The sequence below is a fragment of the Anser anser genome (genome assembly GCF_964211835.1).
Source record: "Anser anser genome assembly, chromosome: 7".
Classification (NCBI taxonomy): Eukaryota; Metazoa; Chordata; class Aves; order Anseriformes; family Anatidae; genus Anser; species Anser anser.
In genome coordinates this window covers 18,737,132-18,749,808 of record NC_139727.1, presented here as the reverse complement: position 1 = coordinate 18,749,808, position 12,677 = coordinate 18,737,132, and the positions used below count along the sequence as shown (strand labels likewise).

The 12,677-nt window shown below is 41.3% G+C and overlaps 1 protein-coding gene across 30 annotated transcripts in view; it reads right to left on the bottom strand.

Annotated features, from left to right (window-relative positions):
* Positions 1-12,677, bottom strand: part of PCDH15 (protocadherin related 15) — a 535,558-nt gene that overhangs the window by 235,115 nt on the left and 287,766 nt on the right. For all 30 annotated transcript variants that reach the window (XM_083844291.1, XM_083844317.1, XM_083844318.1 and 27 more), the window contains one exon: positions 9,752-9,922. In XM_083844291.1, coding sequence (XP_083700417.1) covers positions 9,752-9,922 — 171 coding nt within the window. The remainder of the gene's footprint in view (positions 1-9,751; positions 9,923-12,677) is intronic.

Genomic DNA, 12,677 nt, shown 5'->3' with positions numbered 1-12,677 from the left:
TACTTCACTACTTTTCAGTGACATTTCCTCAGGGGGAAAAAAAAAGGCTCTACTTATCGAGAGATTGCATATGGAAGATACGCAATCAATCACGAAAACAACACGGAAAAATCATAGCAGAAGACTTAAAACTCCTTTTATGACTCCTTATCATGCACTAGCAGATAATCAATAGCTTGTCAAAGCTGTCCATTTTGACTTAGCTCAAAGACTCATTTACATAGTTAATTCAAAATCACTGGCATCAAGTTATTAAAAAAACCCTTACATTAGTAAATCTACTGTGAACTCTACTGCTTATTTAACATTGTCCTCTACCTTGAACTTATTATCAATCAGATAACCCCTGTATTGCTGTAATTATCGTGAAAAGAGTGAAAAAATGCACATGGAGAGTTTATCCACAAACATCAGACGGTAAACCACCCCCAAGAGAGGATTTTATCATTGGTTTTGAATTGCTTTCCAACTTCCAAAACAATTCAAGATCGCCTATCAGTTCATCATGCATCTATGCTTAAATTTAACTAGAAAAATTGCTACCTGCTGCTCAACTATACTGAAAATAACTTGCCTATAACAAACACTTTGCCTTTCTCAATAAAAAAAATACATCAACGAATGCATACCTGTCACAGAAATCAATCTTCATTTTCTCGTTCCTAATCTGAGTCTCAGGTTTTACCTAAATTGCTAATGAAAAATTAATAACTGAAAAATGCATCAATTTGCTCTTTTTTTTCAGCCAGCAGCAGCAGCAGGACTATTCAAAGCCTCAAGCACTAGAGGGATTCTTTTCTAATTTACTGAATAAGAAACAACACAAGGATGTTAAGATACAGTCCCTCTTTTCGCTGCGTTTCTCTGGTTAGTTCTTGTAGCATGGCTGAAGTGACACCACTACTATCTACCAAATCTTTTTTGGCTATTAAATACATGGGACCTCATTCAACTCACAGCTCAACAGTTGAAAGCACATTATCCTTCCTTAGAGATTTTAGTCTAACACAAGAATTGCCACGCTTTTCTAAATAAATATTCGAGTATATAATATTCAGACTAGAAAGTACATAAGCCTTTCAGGCAGCAAATAAAGATGTGCCAGAGCTATTTGGTCTAACAGTTCCTCAGAAATAGGAGTGTTTATGAAGAAAATTCAAAACAATTATGGTATTACGTATGGTGAGTTCATATGGAAATGTGGGCAACGTGCACACGGTTAAAACCAAGAAGTTCACATCCAATCCTGAAACGCTCTAGGGGCCTGATTTTCCATGATGTGGAGCTCTTACATTTATTAGGGAACAGCTGCAGAATTCTGTAACAAAAGGTAGGCTTTCACCTTCAATCATTTGTTGTCATTCTGATTGTGTAGAAACTTTGAAATAATAGCTGTTGAAAGTTGTTCTTCCCCACTAAACATTTATTTAAAACCTAAACATGCTTACTGATCATTCCTATTGAGCCCCGAAACCACAAGGTGCAGAGAATGCAGCATTCATTATTGGTAAACGTAAGAGATCCTCAGGCAATGTAAAGGTATTTAAAGTTACACATGAACATGCATATACATGCATTTAATAAGGAAATTGCTGTTTTCCTATGTATTGAATACTTCAAAATGCACACCGGTATTCAAAGCTAAGGTTAGTTTCTAACATAGGAAGAGATAAAGAAACTGATGGAAGAGAAAAAACAAAACAAAACAAAACAAAAAATTCTAAGCAAGAGATAGAGCATAACTACAGCCTGGGCAGCACGATGCGTCTCTGCAAACAGCCAACACACGTCCAAGAGTGCCCCAACATACTTCCAACCTCAGCATAAGTCTCCGTGCCAGCCATCATTGCAGAGCTACCTCTGCTAAATGCAAAGCCTCCTTTCCATGCCAGAAATATCAGGAGAAAGAGAAACATGCAACTCTCCTGCAGATGAAGGCCACAAACCCCAGCTACACTCAAAGTCCAGTCTGAAAGTTGCCAGAGGACAACATAGCTCAACCACAGTCTAACTCCAGGATGGAATGCAAATACCACCCCTAGCAGAAGGCGGCAACCATGGGGCACTGGGTGGTTTTCCATGAGCTCATCTCTTCAGGTGCACCCAAATGCACCAAGACGGTCAACCTTAGGATCGTGCTAGTGCTTCACAGAGCAAACAACTAACTTTACAGCATTTAGTATCAGTCCCAAACAACTGGAGAGCATCTATTTTGCTGAGGAAGGAATAATTAGAAACAAAATAAGTCTCAAATAATTTCCTGATGCTCCTTGCAGCTAAATCATAAGCACAGCTCATTAGGCTACGCATACAAAGTAAGCCAAAGGCTGGCACGCCTCTTTTACCATGTTGCAATAAAAGATTCCAAATCTTTGTTAAAAATAAAAAAAATAAAAAAAATAAAAAATCATCACATTGAGATATAAGTAGTTCAGAAACTAACAATTTCCTAAATTAGCCATGAACACTGGCAGTTCTGAATGTGGCATATCTAACAAAGAAAAATTGAATTGACAAGAACAACTGGCAATCTAACCTGATGTTTAGCTTCCTGGTGGTTTGGCTGCTGGTAGGAGTCAGCTCAACCCCATGCACACACACTGTCTTTCAGCAGGCATGTTTAGAAGAAAACTTAAGAAGAAAATCATCTTCATCAGGGGTAAGCATTCCTGCTTTTCCACCAGATTTTATCCTTCACATAGGAAAAAAAGGCAGCCTCCTTATAGGTTGAAAGGTTTTTATTAAAGTAGATTTAACTGCACACTCTGTTATTACCAGTGACAGGACCCATAGGAACGGTGTGAAGCTGAGGCAGGGGAAGTTTAGGCTGGACATCAGGAAGAGGTTCTTCACCGAGAGGGTGGTCGCACACTGGAACAGGCTCCCCAGGGAAGTAGTCACTGCACCAAGCCTGCCTGAATTTAAGAAGAGACTGGACTGTGCACTTAGTCACATGGTCTAAACTTTTGGGCAGACCTGTGCGGTGCCAGGAGTTGGACTTGATGATCCTTATGGGTCCCTTCCAACTTGGGATATTCTATGATTCTATGACATTTATTTAAGCTCAGACTGATTTTTTACTGTGCCGAACTATGAAGGCTATATGTTATACTGAAACCTCAGGGAAGGTTATTTGCTCATAGTTTGCATGGGTCTTCTGTCAGTAGATGTTTCCCACAGTAAAAAAGAAAAGAAAACAAAAAAAAGGAAAAAAAAACAGAAATAAAGAAATTTAATAGGATATTTTTATGAACTTTATTCTTTGACAAAGAGCTGCTTTTAAAACTAAAGTTTTAAAACCTTTAGTTTCAGACACCTCTTGATATAGTTAGATATGTTTCATGTTTTCTCTGTTTTGCAGTGAGTTTTATTTTAAAAAATCTCTAAGAGAAAATTTCCAGGACATTTTCTTTGTATCAGGAGTTAAGATTTGTACCATCAGATAGGAAAAAGTTGCACTGAAGTCACTTTAGAAACAATGGTTACACACCCAGAGGTACTGCAAAATACCCCATCACAACCCTTGCAATGCTAATTAGCTATCAGTAATAAGCGTAGAACTGATTTGTACAGACCAATTAAGCCTGGTTACTTACAGAGGTGTCCTGTGTTCCCACCCACTCATGAAATGATTTCTGTTCTCCACCCTCCTTTTTTCCTTCTCTGCTGAAATAAAACTAGCCCTTCCCGTACTGCTGTGACCTCAGCTCCCTCTGGCAGCGTTTCCGTTTCTCCCACTCGCAGAATAACCCGATTCCTCCCTGTCTCTTGGTCTCCCAACTGCAATAGGTTATGGGGCCCAGAAGGTACTGTCAAGGGGCAGTCCCAAATTGCCCTAGCAATAAATGCAATTAACTGCCAAATGGCCATGCACCTAAGTTATTTTACTGCAGCTGCTAGTGTATGCCACTGTACGATGCTGGGCTAGAGTGCTGCAGGAGAATGGGAAATGGCCTGGAGAAAAAAATAAGTGATTGGCTCTAGAATTAAAGCAAGAATTGAAAAGATAAAAGGCAAGTTTTAAAAAGCACCTGACATTTTTGACATAACTATTGGTCTGATGCAAAACACGTTCTCAATGCTAACTTGGAACTCCTCAAGTGGTTCATGATCCCGAGTAAGATGTACTTGCGTGTTCTGTCAAAATATGCTTAAGTTTTGATGCATTTACTTCATAGTTACAATTCTGAATGTTAGGAATCAACAGGGCATGCTAATGTTGATGGTTTGTTTTGTTTTCCATATATGAAAGTCAATGAATTTCTTTCCCTTCACATGAAATATTCAAAACCAAACCCACCTAATTTTGCAATGGGGAAAAAAAAAATCCCAAACTCTCCATTTCTGTGACAGTAGAGCAAAACTGTTTGACCTTACCATCAAAAGTCAGTTTCCACAGTTTCAAAACTATGGGTTACAGGACCCCACATGGTGCTGATCAAGCGAGGCTTTACTCAGCAGGATTACAATCCCACTTCCTAAACATTCAGTTTTCTTTCCTGAATACAAACAAATCAAACTGAAGAGGTTCCTCTTGCTAATAAAACCTTGAGGGCTTCTAAGGGCACATCCTGCTCTTCAACATCTATTTTTTCCCCCCTCAAGTGCACTGTTATTTGGAGGATTTTTTTTTCAGGCTTTCATCTAGAGGTCCTCTGCTCAGAGGACCACTCTTCAAGCCTCATTGCTCCACAGGGTAGCTGAGCCCACAGACTTTGTGAGGTCCGCTTTCAACGCCTAAGGACTCTGAGCATAATTACTATAAAAATAAATACTTTCTGTAGAGAAAGTTACATCAGTAGTGCATTAATAAGTGATGATCCATAAGGCAGCTAGCTGTTTAAAGTGCTGAATCTTGAATCAGTGCAAAGAAAGCCTCATAGGTGTCATTGAGTACATGAGTTTCACGTGGACTGATAATTATCCTACAGAACCTGATAATGAATCAGTTTGTTGCAAAACCAGCCCAGAAGCTGATTAAATCAACCTAATCTACACTTCACTGCTAATTTGCTTTCCTTCTTTGCATGATGATGGAAAACTTCTTAGCACAGAAACAGACAAAACCTTCACAAAGTAAGCATATCAGGAAAAGACTGAAGGAGGAAGAGGCAGAAGAAAGTATCCCTCCAGTTTCATGAGACACTCTTGATGTTGTATTTTTTTAATTAAATTTTATGACTTCACTATACTGTTGCTTACTAATGCTTATTTGCTGAAGTCTTCCTGAGACAATGACAGAAAGAATTACTAGATTTGATCACACACACAAAAAAAAAAAAACAGAGGCAAATATAAAACAACGTAGCAAAACAAAACAGTCTTCTCAGAAACTGATATTTAACTAACAACAGTAAATTCACTCCTGGAGAAAAAGTGGAACAGTAACAATTAGGACAAACAGAGTAGTATTTGGACCAATTAAGCAGGAGGTTCATACCCATATCCATTCATCCACCATAGAGAGATGCTGCTTTACTTTTTGTTATAAGGCAATATACTTGGCTTGTGGAACTTTACTTTTTGAAAGGTTTGTGCTAGCTCATTTTAAAGTCACTGTGTCACTGAAGTTGTAAGTTAGCATTCTCCTGAAGGAAGTTAAGGCAAAGAACTTGCATATGAGTTATGAGACAACTTTAGACAATGACTTTGAATGCTGTCTTATCATGGGCTTTGATGTCTTTTCTGCAAGATAAGCAACCTGCAATGATTTTTATAAGAGTCAAAACTCTTTTCCCTCTCTGGGAACTTCTAACCGAGATGTGACAAGTGGGATGTCACAGGAGTGAGCTGCAGGCTGCTCAGTTAGCTTTGGCTTTGGGCTTCAGCAGCAGCGAAGCAGTTCAGCTCTCACCGCTCACCTACTGCCGGATGAAGCATGAAGAAAGGCTAACGTGCTCTCACTAAGTCAGAAATTCGTTTCTGCCTCCTCTACAAAGCTGCAAGAGCACCTCACAACCACTCCACAACAGCCACTGGTGTTTCTGTTACCTTAGCTGCAGCCACAGCCCTAATGAGGCTATCATGGCAATTAATTACAGCAGATCACTGGTGATGGTGCTGCAGACAGTGACAATCTCAAAACCAGGCACCCAGCAATGACAAAGGTCCCATCCTGTGGCCAAGCTCAGCTGGATAACAAGCAGCACCCAACTGACTTGGGTATTGCCATAACATGTTAATCTACGCACACACCCAGGGAGGACCATCAGAAAACCTCTGGCTTAGTACATAAGAGCTTTGGGACAACTTGAACAGTCTCGTGCAAATAGCAGAAATGCAAAACAGGTTTTTACAAGTGCATAAACACTAATTATATAGTGCTCCACACAGCTTGGAGCAGGCCTAATAATATTATTAATACTGCCATGAGTCAGACCAACTCTCACAAGGCACAATGTAAACCGTGGTACTGTTTCTAAGGAAAAGCTGTTCTTCTGGTAATGAAGAGACCCATTAATTTCGCTGTTCTCTTCCATTTCTGCCAGCCAAAGACCATAAACAAAGCACGTGCTGTATGGATTCTTTGCTGCCATGCATCAAACTGCTTTGGAGCTTCTAAAGGGAAGAAGTTTGGAAAGAAAACGCTACATTTACCTCAGTAAAGTCATGGGTAGAGGCCAACTAAAGACAACTGATCTTCTAAAACTGAAAAAAAGTACTTACCAGTTACATTAAATGATTTACTTATAAATGCTTCATTTTAGGGGTCAACTGAGTAGACATCTTGCAAAGCACAACTTATTTTCAAGCTACTGCTTCTGAATAATTCATACTTTGACCCTCTTTGTTCAAGATTCATTAATATTCCTTCTCATGTTCATTGTAAAAAATATAAAAAGCAATTAAAAAAATAAATGATGATGCTGGACAAAACCAGCCCTTTATCCTACATAGTGGCTACCATTAAAATAGCACAGCGAGCAGAATTCTCTTCTATTTGCTATACTTGCCAAAGACTCAAAACTGACAGTGTAGTAAATTCTCATCTTTTTAAAAAAAGAGCTAGTGCAAATTAACTCCATATAAATCTTTCTGAGAAGTATATGGGCCACTGCCAGCTTTTGTACAACCTGACATTGTAGGTGAAGTCTTGGATCATTATGGACTCATACAGGTCATGTCTACCATGTGCAAGGCAACAATTTCACATCATGCTGAAATCTCCAACCTATTTCTGAATGAGCTCCCCTGCCCAGGCTGCTTCGCCACAGCAGAGCACCTCGTCAGTCCACTGCCAGCCGCTAGCTACTGCAGACAGCTCAGGCCTCTCTGCGCCTTATCACACTCTTGCAGGACAAATGCAATACCTGTTTTATTAGCTGAGTATTTTATTTATCGTCTTTATTGTCTAAATGCATTATAATTTATAAGTCAAGTAAATATTTGAGGTACCAAGGTAAAACTTTGAGTACAAACATCCATCTTCCACTTACATTTATCCAAACAGCTGCAGCACTACAAATAGATAAACAGCAAATAGCAGGTATTTTTATCAACAGAACCAGTTTCTCATTTCATAGATCAGATTTCTCAAGGTGCAGTTTGACACAAAACAGCTAGAAAGCAAACAAAAAAGCTGACACCTGAACAGATTGTACCTTGTGAAATTAAATGAATGTATTTTGCAACTTGGAAACTAATCACTAGTCAGATTTTTCCTTGCCTCCTTGGCAGGCACTGCTTTGTCTTCTAGCACCCAGCATGTGGCCGACCACAGCAAGAGGAGAACGGAGACGGAGCTGGGTTCCTTCCATCTGTGAGAGCTGCACCAGGAAAATTATCTGACCTGTATTTTACCTTAAGATAACTAGATTTAATAAACAAGCAATAACCAAACACCAGTTATTCACAATTACTGCTTCACCTGCCTCTGTACTGGGAACTCTATCAAATCTGTGCAGATAAAATGGGGTCACTGTCATTCTCTGCATAGGTTGGGTACCCTACTAACCCTGATGAGGCCACATATTGAGCTGGGGAATAACGTGTGGTTGCCCAGCTACCTTATGACACTATGCCCAAGCCACAGTGATGTGGAGTTGAAAGCAAACGCATTCATTCACAAAGTCAAAATCAGTCAATGCAATTAGAAAGGTTTATCAAATATCAAGGTGTAGAAGTGAAAGGAGAAATGTAAATCAGTATAATAAGGTTAAATACGGAATGTTTATCCCCTTCCCTTTCCCAGCTCATTTTCTGCTGTACAAGCTGAGTACCAAGACTCCTGACAAATAAGGATGCAGCTGTGAGGAAGAGTTTCTCCAGCACAGAGAAACAACACAGAGAAACAACCACCTGTACAGGTGCACGTGCACTGTAAGACACAATCCAGTTTGCTAAGGGTTCCAGACTGACCTGAAACTATTATCACCTCCCTGAAACTTGTTCGAGCCCTCCCTAATCAAGAAAGCATGCTAATTGCACATCGTGATTACAGTAAGCCTTGTCTCGCCTCCTTCGGACTGCATTGGCAATTAAACCACATCCTGTACCATTAACCTGTACGGGTTACCTGTACTGGAAACAACTGATGAGCTGACATGCATTAGAGCCAATTTCAGCTGGTCCTAAAATGGATTAAAAATCCTGTGAGAGATTTAGAAACTTCCTAAGGGCATCATCTGAGTCAACCAAGCAGGGTGGCTGCAGTGCTTAGTGTCCCTGCTCAAGCACATCTGCAGCAGGACTCGAGGCCAGAGGCAGCAGGAAGCCATAACTCATGGAACGGAAGAAGTCTGCATGGTGCAGGACAGCAAGAGAAGGAAGGCAGAGAAGAACAGGAACCTCAGGACAGCAAGACGAGTAAGGCAGAGAAGAGCAGGGGCCTCCACATTTACAGCCCCAACCTCCCCTGGCTCCTGACCAGAGGAAGGAGGATAGCATCCTGCAATAACCAAGGGCATTCAACAGTTAACGTTATCCTAAGGTCAGTGTTGACTGGGGTGGGGATGAGCCCAGTGATTCTACTGGTTCTTCCTTTCTGTATTCTTAAGCACATGAATCTAAGGACAAATATAACCATCAGTTAAGAAACTCGCATAAAACAAATTTTCCAACTGAAAAGAATTTCTCGCATAACAAAGATGCACACCTCCATCACACGAAGCATCAGCTCTTCTGTAGCGAGGCGGAATTAGCACCATCTTGCATCAGGATTTGACACAGCTCTCACCTCTTCTTTTTGTGACTCACTGGGAAAGTTTCCAGTGGGAAATTAATGACCTTTATCCTAACCAATGTATTAACTGACATTCTTAGCACAAGCAGATACATGGGATAAACACACATCATTTTTTAGTGTGTCTAGTTTGCAACCAGATATAATGACAAATAATCTTCTCAGGAACAAGTAACTATTGCCTTCTCCCCCCAGAATCTTTCTCCTGAGGTCTGGAACAATCCTGAATAGAGCAGCATGTCGAGTCTCTGCTCAGAAGTGCTTCTTTAGAATATTTCAAGAGCGGAGTATGGACAGATCAGGGAAAGCAGCTTTGCAACTATACCGAGCTTCAGTCAGATTCAGCCCCTGTAGCGAGCGAGCAGTTTGCCACTGTATCAAAGCTAGATTTTCACCATCTATTCCTACATATATTTTACCCCAGTTTTGTCCTCTTTAGCACATAGAACCTGTCATTAAAGCATGCATGACCCTTCCAGATACAGTTCTCAATTGTGTCCGCAGAAAAAGATGACAGCTGCTTATGAAACAAACATTTGAAACTCAAAATAAAAAAGCAAGAGGACTTACAGGATCAGTCAGTTCTGGCAAGCTCGCTTGGTAGGTGAGAGGTCTACAGTCACGGGTATTATTCACCAAGACACAAGGAAGAAACATCGGTCCCAAGTCGTCCCCATCGAGCACGTCCACTGTGAGGGTGGTTGTACTTGTTCGTCGCTCATTAAGATTCTGGGCTCGGTCCTGGGGAGCAAATGAGTAACGTTTCACAAGACACTCTGAAATCACAATCTACAGAAAGGTTTCAAGTTAAAGGAAAGGACAAGATGCGTAACCATTCCAGTCATGAAGATTCTATATAATAACTTCCAAAAACTCCTCTTATGCTGCCTTGTATACCAGCCTTTGTATAGGCCAAAAGGATGCTTAGGGTCCAAATATTATGCAGTAGGGTACAAAAGAACAGCAATTAAAAGGAATAAATAAATACAGAAATAAATAAATAAAATAAATAAATAAAAAACCCTTAAGCAGTAACCTTTTCTTTTCTAATTGGCAGTGGATAGCCCCTCCACTCTAATGCCCAATCCACCTTTGTGGACCACCGTTTAATACCGATCTTAGCACCTCCCTACCCTTGCCCCCACAAAAAACAGCTAGAGCACAGCAATGAGACGGATCCAAGATCTCCAGACTGGGGAAATGTGTTTCTCATGTCAAAAGCCAACTTGTCTGGAGAATGAGTTACACTGTTCAGGTTTTAAAAGGCTGAAGAATAGTTCTGTCCACAACAAAGATGGTGCAGCTAAAAAGATCTCCATGCTGCATGACATTCTTTACAATGCATCATGGTTTGTTGTGGTTTTCTTTTGTTTTTTAATGGATTTGGGAGACAATACTGACTACTGAAAGTTGTCTCCATTTCTTTTTCTCCAGATGTTAAGGAATAAAGTTATACTTCCTTGAAATGTGGGAATGACCCAGATTATTTCTATATGCTGACCAATGTACATACTAGCAATAATTTACCTCTTCTTTCTTCATTTACAACTACAGTGAAGAAACAGCATGACTATCCAGTATTTATTTCAAAACAATATAAAGTGTTTCCATTTTAAAAGACTAATTGTTGTGGTGGCTTTTCTTTATAAAAATAAAATCTCTTGGAAGGAATATGGGTCATCAGTTATGTCTTACCCTCCTATTCTAGGCTATCATTAACAGGAAAGACAAAAGCAATTGTTTTTAAAACAGGTATTTATGCTGTTTAATATCATCCTCCGCATATAGGAAATAGGTCATTCCTCTAAGCCATACTAAATGTATATTTTTTTCCTTGTTTGCAATCCACTCAGTTCTTGGAACCTCTTTATGCTATTAGTCATTAAATGTGGGAATTTCTGAATTTAACTTTCTTCATGGCCAATGATGAAAAACAATGCCAACAACAATGAGAAGTGGAACAATCCTCACCATCAACTCATCTGTTTGTTTTTACATCCCCCTTCTGTGTGCCTTTGAGTAATACTGGATCAAAGCACAGATACAGGATGATTAATTTCACGTAATGTCTTCAGGATGCAAGAGCAATAAACACTCACTGCTAATGTAATCAGTGGAATACAAGTATGATTGCATGCAATTGAGAGAATTAAGTGCAGCATGCAATATTTTGAAAAACAGAACAAAACAGATGAGTTGGGAGGGACCTACAAAGACCATCAAGTCTCACTGCCTGACCACTTCAGAGCTAACCAGAAGTGAAAGCAAATATTGAGGAGGGCACCGTCCAAAGGCCTCTTGAACACTGGCAGGTGTGGGGCACTGACCACCTCCCCAGGAAGCCCGGGCCAGTACTGGAGCACTCTCACGGTACAGAAACTTCCCCTCCATCTGGTCTGACCCTCCCTGGTGCAGCTCCGAGGTGACCAGGAGTAGAGCCTGGCATCTGCCTCTGCGCTTCCCTCCCCAGGGAAGCGAGGTCTTCCTCTCAGCCTCCTCTTCTCCAGCCTGACAGCCCAGGTGGCCTCAGCCTCTCCTCCCAGGACCTGCCTCCCAGCCCCTTACCAGCTTCTGGCCCTCTTCTGGATGCTTTCCAGGACTTGCCCATCCTTTGTATGCTGGGGAGCACAGAACTGCTCGTACCACTCAAGGCGAGGCCGCACCATCACCAAACAAGAGGCCCCCCTCTTCTGACCGGCCGGCCGCACCACGTGTAACACACCCCCTGAGGCACAGGGCCCTCCTGTGAGCTGCTGCAGCCACGCACCTTCCAGCCTACGCCCGGCCTCTCCACACACCACCCGGCATTCCCTTGGCTGAGCTTCGTGCTGCTGCTGGTCGCCCGGTGCCCTGACGCACCCAGACCGCTCTGCGAGGCCTCCAGGGATCAGCAGCACCTCCCAGCTTAGCATCCCTGCCAAACTTGCCGAGGATGCGTTCTGCTTCTGCATCCAGATTGTTGGGAAATATGTCAAACAGAACTGGCCCAAGAATCGAGCCCCGGCAATGATAAATGAAAGGATGCACAGAGCAAACTCCTAAAGAAGGCTATAAAGGTTAATTAGAACCTTTCTTTGAGATTAGTTACTTTTCAGTGATCACTAAATAACTTCAGTGAACTCAGTTCCCTTGTAAGTATTTCTGAGAGAACAACTGTCCTAGGAAGATGGTTCAATCATGTGAGCTGCCTCATTATAAAAATGTCGAAGCTATCAGCATAGCTCTCATCCCAAGCTGTGTAGCACAAAGGTGGCCATTTATCGTGTAAGGACATGTACCAGAAGGACCGAGCAAAGTAACGAGAGATTGCTTTGTGGCACTGCTACTGTGCATCACAAGCTGCACCGTCACCAGCAGGTCACCCTGCACGAGCAATAGGTGTCCCTCCTGATGTGAGGTGTTTGCACTGCTGCATGCCAGGCTCCATGTGAGCCTCCTTTCTCTTGAAAAACATGACCTCCTCAACTACCCGAGCTGCTTTTCTTGGAGAGGACAA